Source organism: Leucoraja erinacea, chromosome 3 (assembly GCF_028641065.1).
Source record: "Leucoraja erinacea ecotype New England chromosome 3, Leri_hhj_1, whole genome shotgun sequence".
Lineage (NCBI taxonomy): Eukaryota > Metazoa > Chordata > Chondrichthyes > Rajiformes > Rajidae > Leucoraja > Leucoraja erinaceus.
This window is the reverse complement of record NC_073379.1, coordinates 8,930,208-8,943,041: the sequence shown is the minus strand read 5'-3', so window position 1 is coordinate 8,943,041 and position 12,834 is coordinate 8,930,208. Positions and strand designations below refer to the sequence as shown.

General features: G+C 39.6%; 1 protein-coding gene across 3 annotated transcripts in view; it reads right to left on the bottom strand.

Moving 5' to 3' along the window:
* The window catches only part of cenpu (centromere protein U), a 38,760-nt gene that overhangs the window by 24,597 nt on the left and 1,329 nt on the right, over positions 1 to 12,834 (bottom strand). For 2 of the 3 annotated variants that reach the window (XM_055632030.1, XM_055632028.1), the window contains exons 2-3: positions 10,995 to 11,073; positions 8,174 to 8,351 (exon numbers count right to left, since the gene is read on the bottom strand). In XM_055632030.1, coding sequence (XP_055488005.1) covers positions 8,174 to 8,351; positions 10,995 to 11,036 — 220 coding nt within the window. In that variant the 5' untranslated portion in view covers positions 11,037 to 11,073. Of the gene's footprint in view, positions 1 to 8,173; positions 8,352 to 10,994; positions 11,077 to 12,834 lie in introns of all 3 variants that reach the window. The other variant, XM_055632029.1, reaches the window with a different exon arrangement.

Here is a 12,834-nt window from a genome sequence, read left to right as displayed (position 1 = left end):
TGAGGAGAGTAGAGTTCGAAGTTGGATGGATACTGAATGTAAGAAGGGGATAGAGTAGGTATGTTACAAAACCTACCTGAATCGTCAATGAGAATCTGCCCAGGCCGTGTGCGTGCTTTTGGCGCTGTTTAGAGGGGGCAGGTTTAAAACGCGATTTTTACTGGGCTGTTGCAGTCGAAAATGTTCAGCCTAGTGCATCATTAACGGAGAATCGCTGGGGGACCCCGTCGCAAAGGGTGTTATTGGTTTTTATGGCCTTGTATGGTGGTTGTAGTAGTTTGGAGGTCATTCGCTAGATCCTCGACCTCTCGCAGTCCCAGGGTTTTATAAAGCAAACAAGTACCGGTATGTACTTTATTTTTTACATTAAAAGGGGCTTCTTAAGAACCCTGTAAATTTTTCTCTTGCGAGTAGCTCATTTTGGGCTTTTTATATCCCGCAGTATTTTTCTTCACAGGAACGCACTAGAAAGCCGATTTAAAATAGACTTTAATTTACAGCAATTGAACACTAAATTCCTTCCATTTGGCCTATAAATTGATGTAAATGAGATTTAAAAATCATGTTTTATTGTGAATTATTTGTGAATATAATTTGGACACTTAGGCTGTTTAAAAATGTTAATCATTTATTAAGAAATGGATATATGTTTGGATCTAGTAATTGAAGTTTGAAATTAGCTACAATTGGGTAACTAACTAATTATATGCTTTTAATTTCAGGTCATCCAAGTAAGATTATTTTATATTTGTGTCAGAATGGTTCAATCTATGATAACTGAAAATTTCATTCAGTTCTCTTAATTTTTAAGAAGGTTATGGGCTTTTGACGGTCCATGATCACAGTTTTTTTGTTATGTCCATAGAAAATCAATAGGGAACAAGATGCTAATTTCCGAGTATGAAAATGGCCATAATTTTTTATTACTTGAGATATGAAAGTGAATTAGGTGTCAAATTAAACTTATTGTTATGCTTTATCTGATGGGATAAATTGCAGATTTGATTTTTTTTTTTAAATCTCACAGTTTTGTAACCTTTGCTAGATAGAGTTAAGAAACTAGGATAGCACTAGGAAAGGATGGAAATTATTGCAACTAGAATGCCAGTGGGCAGAGGAACAAGAGAATAGAATTAAAAGACAGACAGGAGGTGAGAAACAGGTGATGGTTCGTAAAAAATAAACCCAGTACTGGTAAATCCTCTGGAGGAGACTTCATGTCTGGCACGACGACCCTATTTGGTAATGAAAATGAGGAGGAGTTAGATAATCTTGTGAGATGTCCACCTCCCTATGCCCTACCAGTAGCAATGGCATCTTTACCTGGGACAGTTCCATCAGTAACATCCCTATAACTTGAAGTTCTGACCTTACAAAGCTCTCCAGGATTGGGAGCACGGGAATGCCTTTCTGTGTGTAATTTGTTTAAGGCATTGATGCTACCAGAACAGCTGATCATTATTAAATGTACTGCACACACTGGTGCTGGGGACCCTATAGCAAAAGGCAATGGGTTGCTGATAGTGTATCCAAGCAAGCAGCCTGTACATCCAAATGTGGTGACATCTGGTAAACAGATACTAGCAAATAGAACGGTCCTGCCAAACATGAGGGAGGTATGTACATTACAGAGGGACGCCTCTTGTATATAATAATAACTATGGAAACAAGAGGGCTGTGCCATTGATTCAGCACACCCCGCTTGGACAAGTTGGTGTATAACGATACATTTTTACCCGTCTTACCCATGCTGGTAAGGAGGGAATGATAGGATAACAAAGGAAATGTGGTGGCACCCAAAAAATTGTAGAGGCACTGAAGCAGGCCTCTGAATGTAAAATTTGCCAATGAAATAATCCAGGCAAACCAATTAGGATACCCTCATGGGTTTAAACTATCTGTTATGTTTAAACTTAAATAGTTGTTATTTGAATATATTTGATTCCTTTTTAATGCCTACAACATTGGTTTTTATTGAAATGCCATTGGGGTGAGTGTGTAAAATACTTGCCTGGCAATTTTAGATTATTTAGTTGTTCAGTTGTGAGAGCTCTCAGTCTGTCCACTATTGGTAAAAGAAAAATGGATGGACAACGTTTAATATCTGACAGCAATCACTGTAGGCAAGGTCCAAGAGAACAAATTGGGATGGTGGAAAGTCGTCAATGGGGATTAAGAATGACAAAAATTACCCAGGAGGTAAATCCTTTTTCTTTAGCAACACGTTGTATTTGTTAAACTAAAAAATTGGGGACTAATTGCCAGGTTATTTCCAGTCTCAGCTGATAGAATCCTTGTTATGTCCCAAACTTGGCAATTGAATCAACATGTGGATTCCCAGCTGAAAGTATATTTATAAGCAAAATAAGTTAATATATAAGATGAGAAGGATGGATATTGGATGAGTAGGAAAAAAAAAAAAATTGGATTTCTGGAGCATTGTGGCTATTCTCCAGGGACCTTTCTACAGATCGGAAAGGTTGTACCCAGCAGCACAGGAACATTATCCCCACAGAGGTTTGCCAGTGCTGTTGGGAGAATTTAAACTAGCTTGGCAGTGGGATGGGAACAAAAAGAAATTTAAGAAGGAAAGTTGGAAAATAAAGATTAGACAACTGGAAAGCAAAATAAATAGGCAGTGGAAACAAAAACAAGTAGTAAATTAGGTTGGAGTATATAAAAATGAGGAAAAATAAGGCAATGTACTTAATTGCGTACGGCATTGCAATAAGGTAGATAAATTAACAGCACAAATAAAATGTAAATGCAATAGTAAAACACAAAGTGCTGGAGTAACTCAACGGGACAGGCAGCATCTGTGGAGGAAATCGATAGAGGATTTGGGCCTACTTTTCTCTAATAGAAATTGTGTAAGGAAAAATTAAATAAAGGCAAAAGAATCAACAAATTTTGTCAAGGGTTTGGCAGTACATTAAATCTCTTTGTGGACATTTTGTTGGGAATTCATCCCCTCTGCAATGTGGAAATGTAGTGTATTCATTAAGTACAACATAATTAAAAAAATAGATGCAGATATGGATAAATAGAAAAAGCATGAAGTACTATCATCTACATATATAGGATCGACAAAATGAATGATCAGTTATAGGTGAAGGACAAATTTGTAGAATATATACACAATGGTTTTCAGAACTATGATGTTGAGGATCCAGCTAAGGAAAAGCTTATTGTTGAATTGAGTATTGTACACTAAGGGGATTGATTAATAGTCTTGTTTTAAAGACACTTTTAGGGAAAATTCCACATAGGATGGATGGAATTTTACATTGAGTTTGATGTGGGTTAATACAAAATTGGACTCTCAAATCGAAATAAAAGGATTTATGAAGTTATGAGCAGTGGGATGGCTGACAAGCCACATTAGAAAGCTTGATGATGGATATGCAATGGCTATCATTCAAATAAATGATTTATATAATTCCTCTAAAGCATCAAAACCCAAGAAATGTGATTTGTTTTTGAATGCCAGGAGAAAATAAAGGAAGAGGCTTATAGTATTGCTAGGAATAGCAGTAGGCCTAAAATTGTGTGTTTTAGAACAATCAAATGAGAACTAAGAAATTAAAAAAAAAAAAAAAGGAAAGTAAATTACAAAGAGACGTCTTTGAAAATGAAATATTATATACTGCTGGTAAAACACAATGTTTTTGTATATGTACTGCTTGTAAAACAATGTTTTTGTATGTGGAATGTGGGAAATTCGAAGCAATGAGCAAAGTTGTGTGTCACTTTTTAAGAAGTTGTCCTTTAAAATGCAAATTTACAAAGTTTATGGTGTGCTAATGTGTTGGATGATTATAGATCTTTTGAACCAAGTTTAAAAAAGACTCATCCCGATTAAAGTGTTAAATGAGATTGGAAATGTCAAAATTACAGAGAAAAGTAAATGTATTATTGATTACTGATTCTGAATGAGTTCTTTTGGAAAAGATTGTTTTGATATGATAACAGAGGTTGTCTTTTAAAATGCAAATGAAGCAAGATTACTGTTTTCAAGCAAACAAAGATGTTGAAGCATGGGCTGTGTGAGAGAAATGAAGGTAGATGAAAAAATTGTTTTATGACTTAAAAAAGGAGGTTTGAGGGAACTCACAATGAGGGATGAAAGGTGAGAAGATAAAGTAGATTGGGGAAGAGAACATATTTGGAGAATTGAATATTTAGGTGGAGAGAGCCTCTTCGGATATAATAGGATTAAAGAATAAATTCACAGGGAAGTGTTAGGAAGGAATGGAGGATCAAAGTAGACAAAAGTGCTGGTGAAACTAAGCTGGTGAACAAGATTCACAACTTTTTATTGATACAGGAAAAGCTGCCGTGTCTACCCCCTGGAGAGTGGGGGGAAGCCACTTACAGGCCCTGGGCAATTAACTAATTATGTATGGTCGGCAATTAACCCATGTCTTGCCAGATCTACATTCCCAGGTTGGAGGAGCTTTGCTGGGAGCCATAAAAGCTATACGATGACGGGGGGTGCTGGGACAAGAAGAAATTGAAACTGTATTGAAAAGAACAACCAAGTGTTGCTAACAACATGAACTGCTGTAAAGATGAAAGATCATCATCGCTGGATACATTTGATTGACTGTGAACAGTTTGTGGAAACAAGGACGATGGGCTATTGATGTTCCTTTATTCTGGGGTGGCCCAGCCCACATGGACTGAACTTTCTTCAGAATGGCAAACTTGCGGACTAACCCACATTTAAAGGATGGTACACACCTCCTTTTAAACAAGATTGAAGTCAAACATGACAAGCGCAGCAAAGATACCCTGACTACAGACAGTAAGAGGTCTGCAAAGGCCAGTTAAATCTACCTGTTTTTGCCACAACCAAGGCACTGGTGTATTTTAAAGAAACAGTATATTTGTGACAGGGCATTGTTATGTTGCAAATGCAGTGTCACACAAGAGAAGCATGAACCAGTTACACCAGCACACAGGGAATTCCAAATGAAGCCGAATAAAGGCTGAGCAATTTTTATGATCCTTTTCCTGTCCTATGGTAGTAAGGTCCGGGGGAGGTTGGTGGCCATTTAAAATGTTTGGAGGGACTTGTGAAACGATTGTCCACTATGAATTGATTGGGTTACTAGTGTACTATTAATTTGTCTGATGAGATGCTTATGGTCTTTCGTATGTACTCAGGAAGGACTGTAGTTGTTATCAAAATTTTGATAAAAGGATGGAATGATGAAGCCGAGTTTTAGTTAAAAATATAAGAAGATATTAAATTGGTTTCTGGGCTAGCTTACAGCTTATATTTAGTGTCAAGTTAGGCTTGCCTTAGGTTGTGGGTGTGGGAGATAATAAATCCTATAACATTGTCTCCCAAGTGACAGGCAGAGAGAGAAGCAGCTAAAGATATCTTTGAAGTAGAGATCAAATGACCAATGTTTATGGGGGAGGAGGTGATAGAGGAAGAGAGACATAGGTGGTCACATCTTTGTAAACAGATGGTCTATGTTTATGAGGGACCAAGTGACAAAGAAGATATACGATGTTTTTAGTATATCTTGTACCATGTAAAAAAAAGGTTTGATGTGATGCATTCTGTGGAAACCTTTTCCAGTACTTCTGACCATGACTAATGTCTGTGGAATGTGATAAGGGGACAAAAAACCTATTTAAAGCAATGTAATTCTGTTGTTCGAGGAAGAGGACTGGGGACAGTTGAGTGTCTACATTGGTCACTTAGCTGGAATCCTCGCTCCCTTCCATCGGCCGATGTTAAGTAAAGTTTTGAACTGGTCTACGAAACAGTTTGTGTGGTGTCTGTTTATTAAGAAGCGAACCTGGTTAAGTAGTTAAATAAGTAGCTTTTTCAGTTGTTGCAGTCTTCAGGCTCCTGTACCTTCTACCTGAAGGTAGCAGGGAGATGAGTGTGTGGCCAGGATGGTGTGGGTCTTTGATGATACTGCCAGCCTTTTTGAGGCAGCGACTACGATAAATCCCCTCGATGGAAGGGAGGTCAGAGCCGATGATGGACTGGGCAGTGTTTACTACTTTTTGTAGTCTTTTCCTCTCCAGGGCGCTCAAGTTGCCGAACCAAGCCACGATGCAACTGGTCAGCATGCCCTCTACTGTGCACCTGTAGAAGTTAGAGAGAGTCCTCCTTGACAAACCGACTCTCCATAGTCTTCTCAGGAAGTAGAGGCGCTGATGAGCTTTCTTGATGATTGCATTAGTGTTCTCGAACCAGGAAAGATCTTCAGAGATGTGCACGCCCAAGAATTTGAAGCTCTTGACCCTTTTAACCATTGACCCGTTGATATAAACGGGGCTGTGGGTCCCCATCCTACTCCTTCCAAAGTCCACTATCAGTTCCTTGGTTTTGCTGGTGTTGAGGGTCAGGTTATTGTGCTGGCACCATATGGACAGTCGCTCGATCTCTCTTCTATACTCTGACTCATCCCCATCAGTGATACGTCCCACAACAGTGATGTCGTCAACGAACTTGATGATGGAGTTCGCACTGTGATCGGCTACGCAGTCATGAGTATAGAGGGAGTACAGTAGGGGGCTGAGCACGCAGCCTTGAGGTGCTCCCGTGCTGATTGTTATCGAGACTGACACATTTCCACCAATACGAACAGACTGTGGTCTGTTGTAGCTCCAATCCCATGTTTATTTTTGTTAAATCTAGCTGATTCAAAGAAATCAATTCCAAATGCATTAGTACAGCAATAGATTTCCAGTTGAAGTCTGCTATGGACAAGTAAGTAAGTTTATTGGCCAAGTATTCATATACAAGGAATTTGCCTTGGTGCTCCGCACACGTAACAACATGACATACAGTGACAGTTACGAATGACTCAGAAAACACTAAACATAAATAATAATAAAACATTAATGATAAAACACCATTGATCAAGCATGTGAACCAACAAAATACCAAATCAAAGGGAGGCTACAGATTTTTGGCGGTTGAGTAGAGCAACTACTCGTGGATAAAATCTGTTTTTATGTCTGGCTGTGACAGCTTTGACAGTCCGGAGTCGCCTTCCAGAGGGAAGTGATTCAAAGAGTTTGTTACCAGGGTGAGAGGGGTCGGAGATGATCTTGCCCGCTCGCTTCCTGGCCAGTGCAGTGTACAGTTCATCAATGGAGGGAAGGTTGCAGCCAATAACCTTCTCTGCTGATTGGACAATTCGCTTCGGCCTCCAGGTGTCGTGCTTGGTGGCTGAGCCAAACCAGACCATGATGGAGAAGGTGAGAACAGACTCTACGATGGCCGTGTAGAATTGGACCATCATTGCCTGAGGCAGATTGTGCTTCCTCAGCTGCCGTAGGAAGTACATCCTACGTTGTGCCTTTTTGACTGTGGAGTCGATGGTAGCCCCCCTCTTAAGGTCCTTGGAGATAATGGTTCCCAGAAGACCAAAGCCAGTGTCAAGTGGCTGAAGACCAGAATAACTTTATACTCGTTACTGATTCCATGCACACAATTGTTAAATCAATTTATTTCTATTTATACATCCAATTCTGTTCTCCTTCTGCTCATTTGCTCTTGAAATCCAACATCTATACCTTTGATAACTTTGGACACAATTCTTCCAACATGCTGCTAGTCGCTGATTTTCACATGGTGATACCCAAACCTGCTGCTCTGCTCTACCCCATTCACAACTGTCCATCTTGACTGAAATTCTTACCCTTGTTTTCAAGTCCTTCCAGACACAGCATTGCCCCTTTCATCTTCTGGCCTCTTGACTATCATCAAAGAAAATGTCCTCCCCTGTTGACGACTGCCGTCAGCTGAGGAGGCTTCAAACTCTTCTCCAACCTCTCCAGCTTTCTTTCTGTCTTCACCTTTAAAGCATCATTTTTTGGACAAGCTTTATGTTACCTACATTGGTATCATTTTACACGAGTCGAGTCCAAATTTTGTTTGACAGCTCTACTTTGATGCAGCAAGCAGTTGTTGCTATTTGATAAGCTCAACACTTGGGTTTAGAATCTGTCAATTTACATCGCAACATCTATGAAGTCTTTCTCAGTCCATTGTTGATGTTGTGTAGTGGTCTGTATTATATTTACGACACACAAGATGATCAAGCCAGTTGCAAATCAAAGAAGCAGCACAATTTGTACATCACTGCACAGAAGAACATAGCAACTATATTGTATTCCCCAATCATTAACACCTTACCATAAACATCATTTTGTTCATCATCTTCTTGACTTTCTGAATTTCTTAAAATGCTGGATAGGTCTGGGGAAAACTGTAGCTTCCTTTGATCTGACAATTTGGCTTTAGTGTTTGGCTTTGGCTTTCCTTTTTTTGCTTGATTTCGTTCATCTTTTTTAGATCTTGCAGCTTTAGAAGCCTATAAAAGAAGAAATGTCGGAACTAAATTCATTTTGTCAATGTTAAAACGGTATACAACAAAAAAATGTCTGAAAATAAATGATCATATAATATATTAGTCAATAGTCCTAGACTACAGAAACAGGTCATTCAGCCCAACTTGTCATGCCGATCAAGATGCCCTTTTACATTGGTCCCATTCGCCAACATTTGACTCGTATCCTTCTGAATTCCTATCTATTTTGCTTGCCAATAAAAATGTATTTTAAACATTTTTATTGTACCTGCCTCAACTATTTTGTCTGTAGCTCGTCTCGAACACCCACCACCCTGTGGGTGATAGATTTCCCCCACTTATTCCTTTTAAAACTTTCCCCTTTCACTTTAAACCTATGCCCTCTAGTTCTTGATTCCCAAATCCTGGGAAAAAGATCTGCATTCACCCTATCTGTGCCACTCATTACTTGATACTTCTACAATTCTATGAATAAAGTCCTAGCTGCCCAAACTCTCTCTATAACTCAGTCCCTCAACATCCTTGTAAATCTTTTCTGCACTCATTCCAGCTTTATGGCATCTTTCCTTTAGCTGGCTGACTAAAACTGAACACAGTACTCCAAGTGCAGGCCTCACTCACATCTTGTGCAACCGCAACATAACATACCATCTTGTACACTTAACGATGACAACCAGCGTGCCAACAGCCTTCACCACATCAAATCGTCATCACAAGGGGCTTGATAATTTATTTTACTAATCCCACATGTTGGTTTTGTATTTTCTAGAATCAGCTATTTTACCCTTCAAAAAGCACAGTAGCATTGTTATACTTGCAAATCCTACAGTGTGAAGTTATTGGCAAGCAAAATCTGAACAAAGCATTTAAGCAAGGACAATGGATCACTTATTTGCCATCAGTTTCCTTTTGTGAAGTTGCAGCTTAGAAATCATAGCGTCTTTAGGTGATGTGGGAGCTCATGTGGGCACATTATTGTTCTCCCTTTTGTATAGGGAGCATAGAAAGCATTGAGCTTGTCTGGGGCTGTTGCATCGCTGTTACTCGGGCTATATAGTTCTGTAGCTCAGTGATGTACAGAGTAGTTTTATAATAATAAATCACCATTATAATGGACGAGTGCTTACAAAAGAGAGCGCCTGGAAAAGCACTGGCATAAAAACTGGAAGAGTATGTAAAGGAAATGTCGCAAGAAAGTAAAGTGGGAAATTGGCAGCAAGGATGGTGCAAAGGAGGAAAGTTTATATACAGTTAGAGGTATCAAAAATCGAACTGCTGAAGGAACTCAGCACGTGGAGGGAAATGAACAGACAAGCTTCTGGTCAAAATTCTTCTTGATACCAACTGTTGTTATGCAGCTCATTATTATTCCTGTGGCAAAAAGACTGGCCAACTATAACTGATAGTTGAGTGGTAGATAAAGGAAAAGTAGGCTCACTTTCATATAACTCTTTGCATGATGGTTTCTGCAAAGCCAAAGTATTCCTGTAATGTTTTCAAAGATGTGTGGCAGCAAGTTCCACAACCAGCAATGCAATGACAGGCACATAACTTATCTTACCACAAGAATAAAATAGTGGAAATACTGAAAAAGACAGATAGCATCAATGAAAAGAGAAGACCTAGAGTGTATCGAGAAACTATTTTTCTCCCTCCACAGATACTGCTTGACCTGTTCAGAATCATCAGCACAAACTGGTGGCGTGGACTTAACATCCGGAGCGGGATCCCTCGCCGGAGATCCCCGGAGAAGCTCCGACCACCGGCCTGCGGCCTACAACATCCTGAAGCCGCGGCCTCCGGTAGGGATGCGCCGATTCAGGACTTACCGTCCCGACGAGAGGGCCTGTACACCTGGCCGCCTGCAGCGGCACCTGCGGAGGTTTATGGCCCCGACTATGGGGCAACAATGGAAGAGGACTGGCTGTACTTTGTGCCTTCCACAGTGAAGAATGCTGTGGTGGATGTTTGTGTTAAATTTTTATTGTGTATTGTGTGTTCTTTTTTAATTGTACCGCTGCTGGTAAATTCATTTCACTGCACTTTATTGTGTATGTTATGAATAAATTGATTGATTGATTGATTGATTGTTCAATATATCCAGCATTCTCTTTTTTTTTATTTCAGTTTCCAACATCTGGAAATCTTTTGCCATTTAATCTATTTTACAAGTGTTGAATGATGGACACATCTTGTTCAGAATCCCCAGAATAACTCTTCAAAATAAATGTAATTTCACTTGACGGAGCAGACATAGCCTGTGAGGAAATCTCTACCCCAAATTATCTGCATGTCAATAACTCTTTTTCCATTTCGTTTGATACTCAATACTAATAGAATTTCATTGCCATAACTATTAGCAATTACAAATGCTGCATGATGTCAGCAAAAATATGTCAATACATAATATTATTCATATTTGAAATGTTATGATAATCAATTAATATTTTAACATGAATAATACTGTGTGTATGTTTGGGCATTTACATGTGAACACTAAGGAAACTGTTTTATATTTGATTAACTAGCATTTGGTGACAACTATCACCAAAGTAACAAGGCAAGGATCCAATATGATATGGTACGTCAAATACAGCAAATAAAACATGAAACCTCACACACCTCAAGCCTTATGTTTTGCATTACCTGCAAGTTCGATGCTTTAGAAGCAACTTTTCTTTTTGCCATTATTGCTTGTCTCAAGTGCTATACATCAGGATAAAATCTGTAAAATGAAAGAGTAAACGGAAAAAACAAGTCAAGCATTCTATTACAGCCTTGATGCAGATCACAAAATTAATGTCATGCATGTTAAAATGACTTGAAGTACTTTTCTACCAAATTACAGACATCGATTCACTCAACTGTCTCTCTCTCTCAGCCAGTCAGCCATGCATTTGAAGATGGTACCCTGTCTCCAAATCAGGAAATTATTTTTACACAGAATACTGAATGGATTTGAGAATTGGCTGGCACATCACTTCAGCCGTGAGCACAGAACCAGTAGAATAGTTTTGAGGATAGACAAAAAAAGCTGGAGTAACTCAGCGGGACAGGCAGCATCTCTGGAGAGAAGGAATGGGTGACGTTTCGGGTCGTGACCCTTCTTCAGACTCAACCGTGGACAGTGTATTTGTTGACTTTTGACAAGGTCCTACACAGTAGCTCCCCAAGCTTCACAAATGTGTAGTTGGCGGAAATATACCAATGTGATTTGAGAATTGAATATTGGACAGAATTTTTTTTTTCGCAGTTTGGCAGGCTGACTAATGGTGTACTGCAGTGCAGGTGGGTACCAGCTATTCTTGAATTCCAATCATGTCTTTGTACTCTAGCATTTTGTGTCTATCTTTGGTAAACCAGCATCTGTAGTTCCTTCATTCACTGTCCATGGTTCCCCATTTTCTATTGCACAAGTTATATCGCCAAAGAATTCCAGCAGATCAATCAAATATGAATTTCCTTTAAATCCATGCACTCTGTTCAATCTTGTTTAACACTTTTTGTTATTACATCCTTGGAGTGGATGTGGAGAGGATGTTTCCACTAGTGGGAGTCTAGGACTCAAGGTCATAGCCTCAGAATTAAAGGACGTTCTTTTAAGAAGGAGTTGAGGAGGAATTTCTTTAGTCAGAGGGTGGTGAATCTGCGGAATTCATTGCCACAGAAGGCTGTGGAGGCCAAGTCAATGGATATTTTTAAGACAGAGATAGATAGATTCTTGATTAGTACAGGTGTCAATAGGAGAGAAGACAGGAGAATGGGGTTAAGAGGGGAAGAGAGATCAGTCATGATTGAATGATGGAGTAGACATGATGGGCCAAATGGCCTATTTCTACTCCTATCACTTATGACCTTATGACCATATGACAATAAAACACTCTTCTCTTAACTCCTTTTAGTTTAGTTTAGAGGTACAGCGCGGAAAGAGGCCCTTCGGCACACTGTGTCGGTGACGACCAGCAATCACCCCATACACTAGCACTATCCAGAGATTTTCGGGGTCGGGACCCTTCTATAGACTGATATATTATGTGCATGGAATTGTTTAAAGATATGGTTATTTTGACTTGTCATAGTTGAGACCATTAACCAATAGACAATAGATGCAGGAGTAGGCCATTTGGCCCTTCGAGCCAGCACCGCCATTCAATGGCTGATCATCCCCAATCAGTACCACGTTCCTGCCTTCTCCCCATATCCCCTGACTCTGCTATTTTTAAGAGCCCTATCTAGCTCTCTCTTGAAAGCATCCAGAGAACCTGCCCCCACCGCCCTCTGAGGCAGGGAATTCCACAGACTCACCACTCTCTGTGAGAAAAGCACTTTAGCTGCTGTTCTCCCTTCAGCTCTCGCTTCTCTTTACCTTAATTTCGCTTCACTTTTGGAATTCTGAAGTTGGGTACGTCTCTCACACTTACCATGACTTCCACAATTTTTTTCAGCGCAAAAATTCAACATTTTGGCGGTTTTTAAGAGGTAGGAA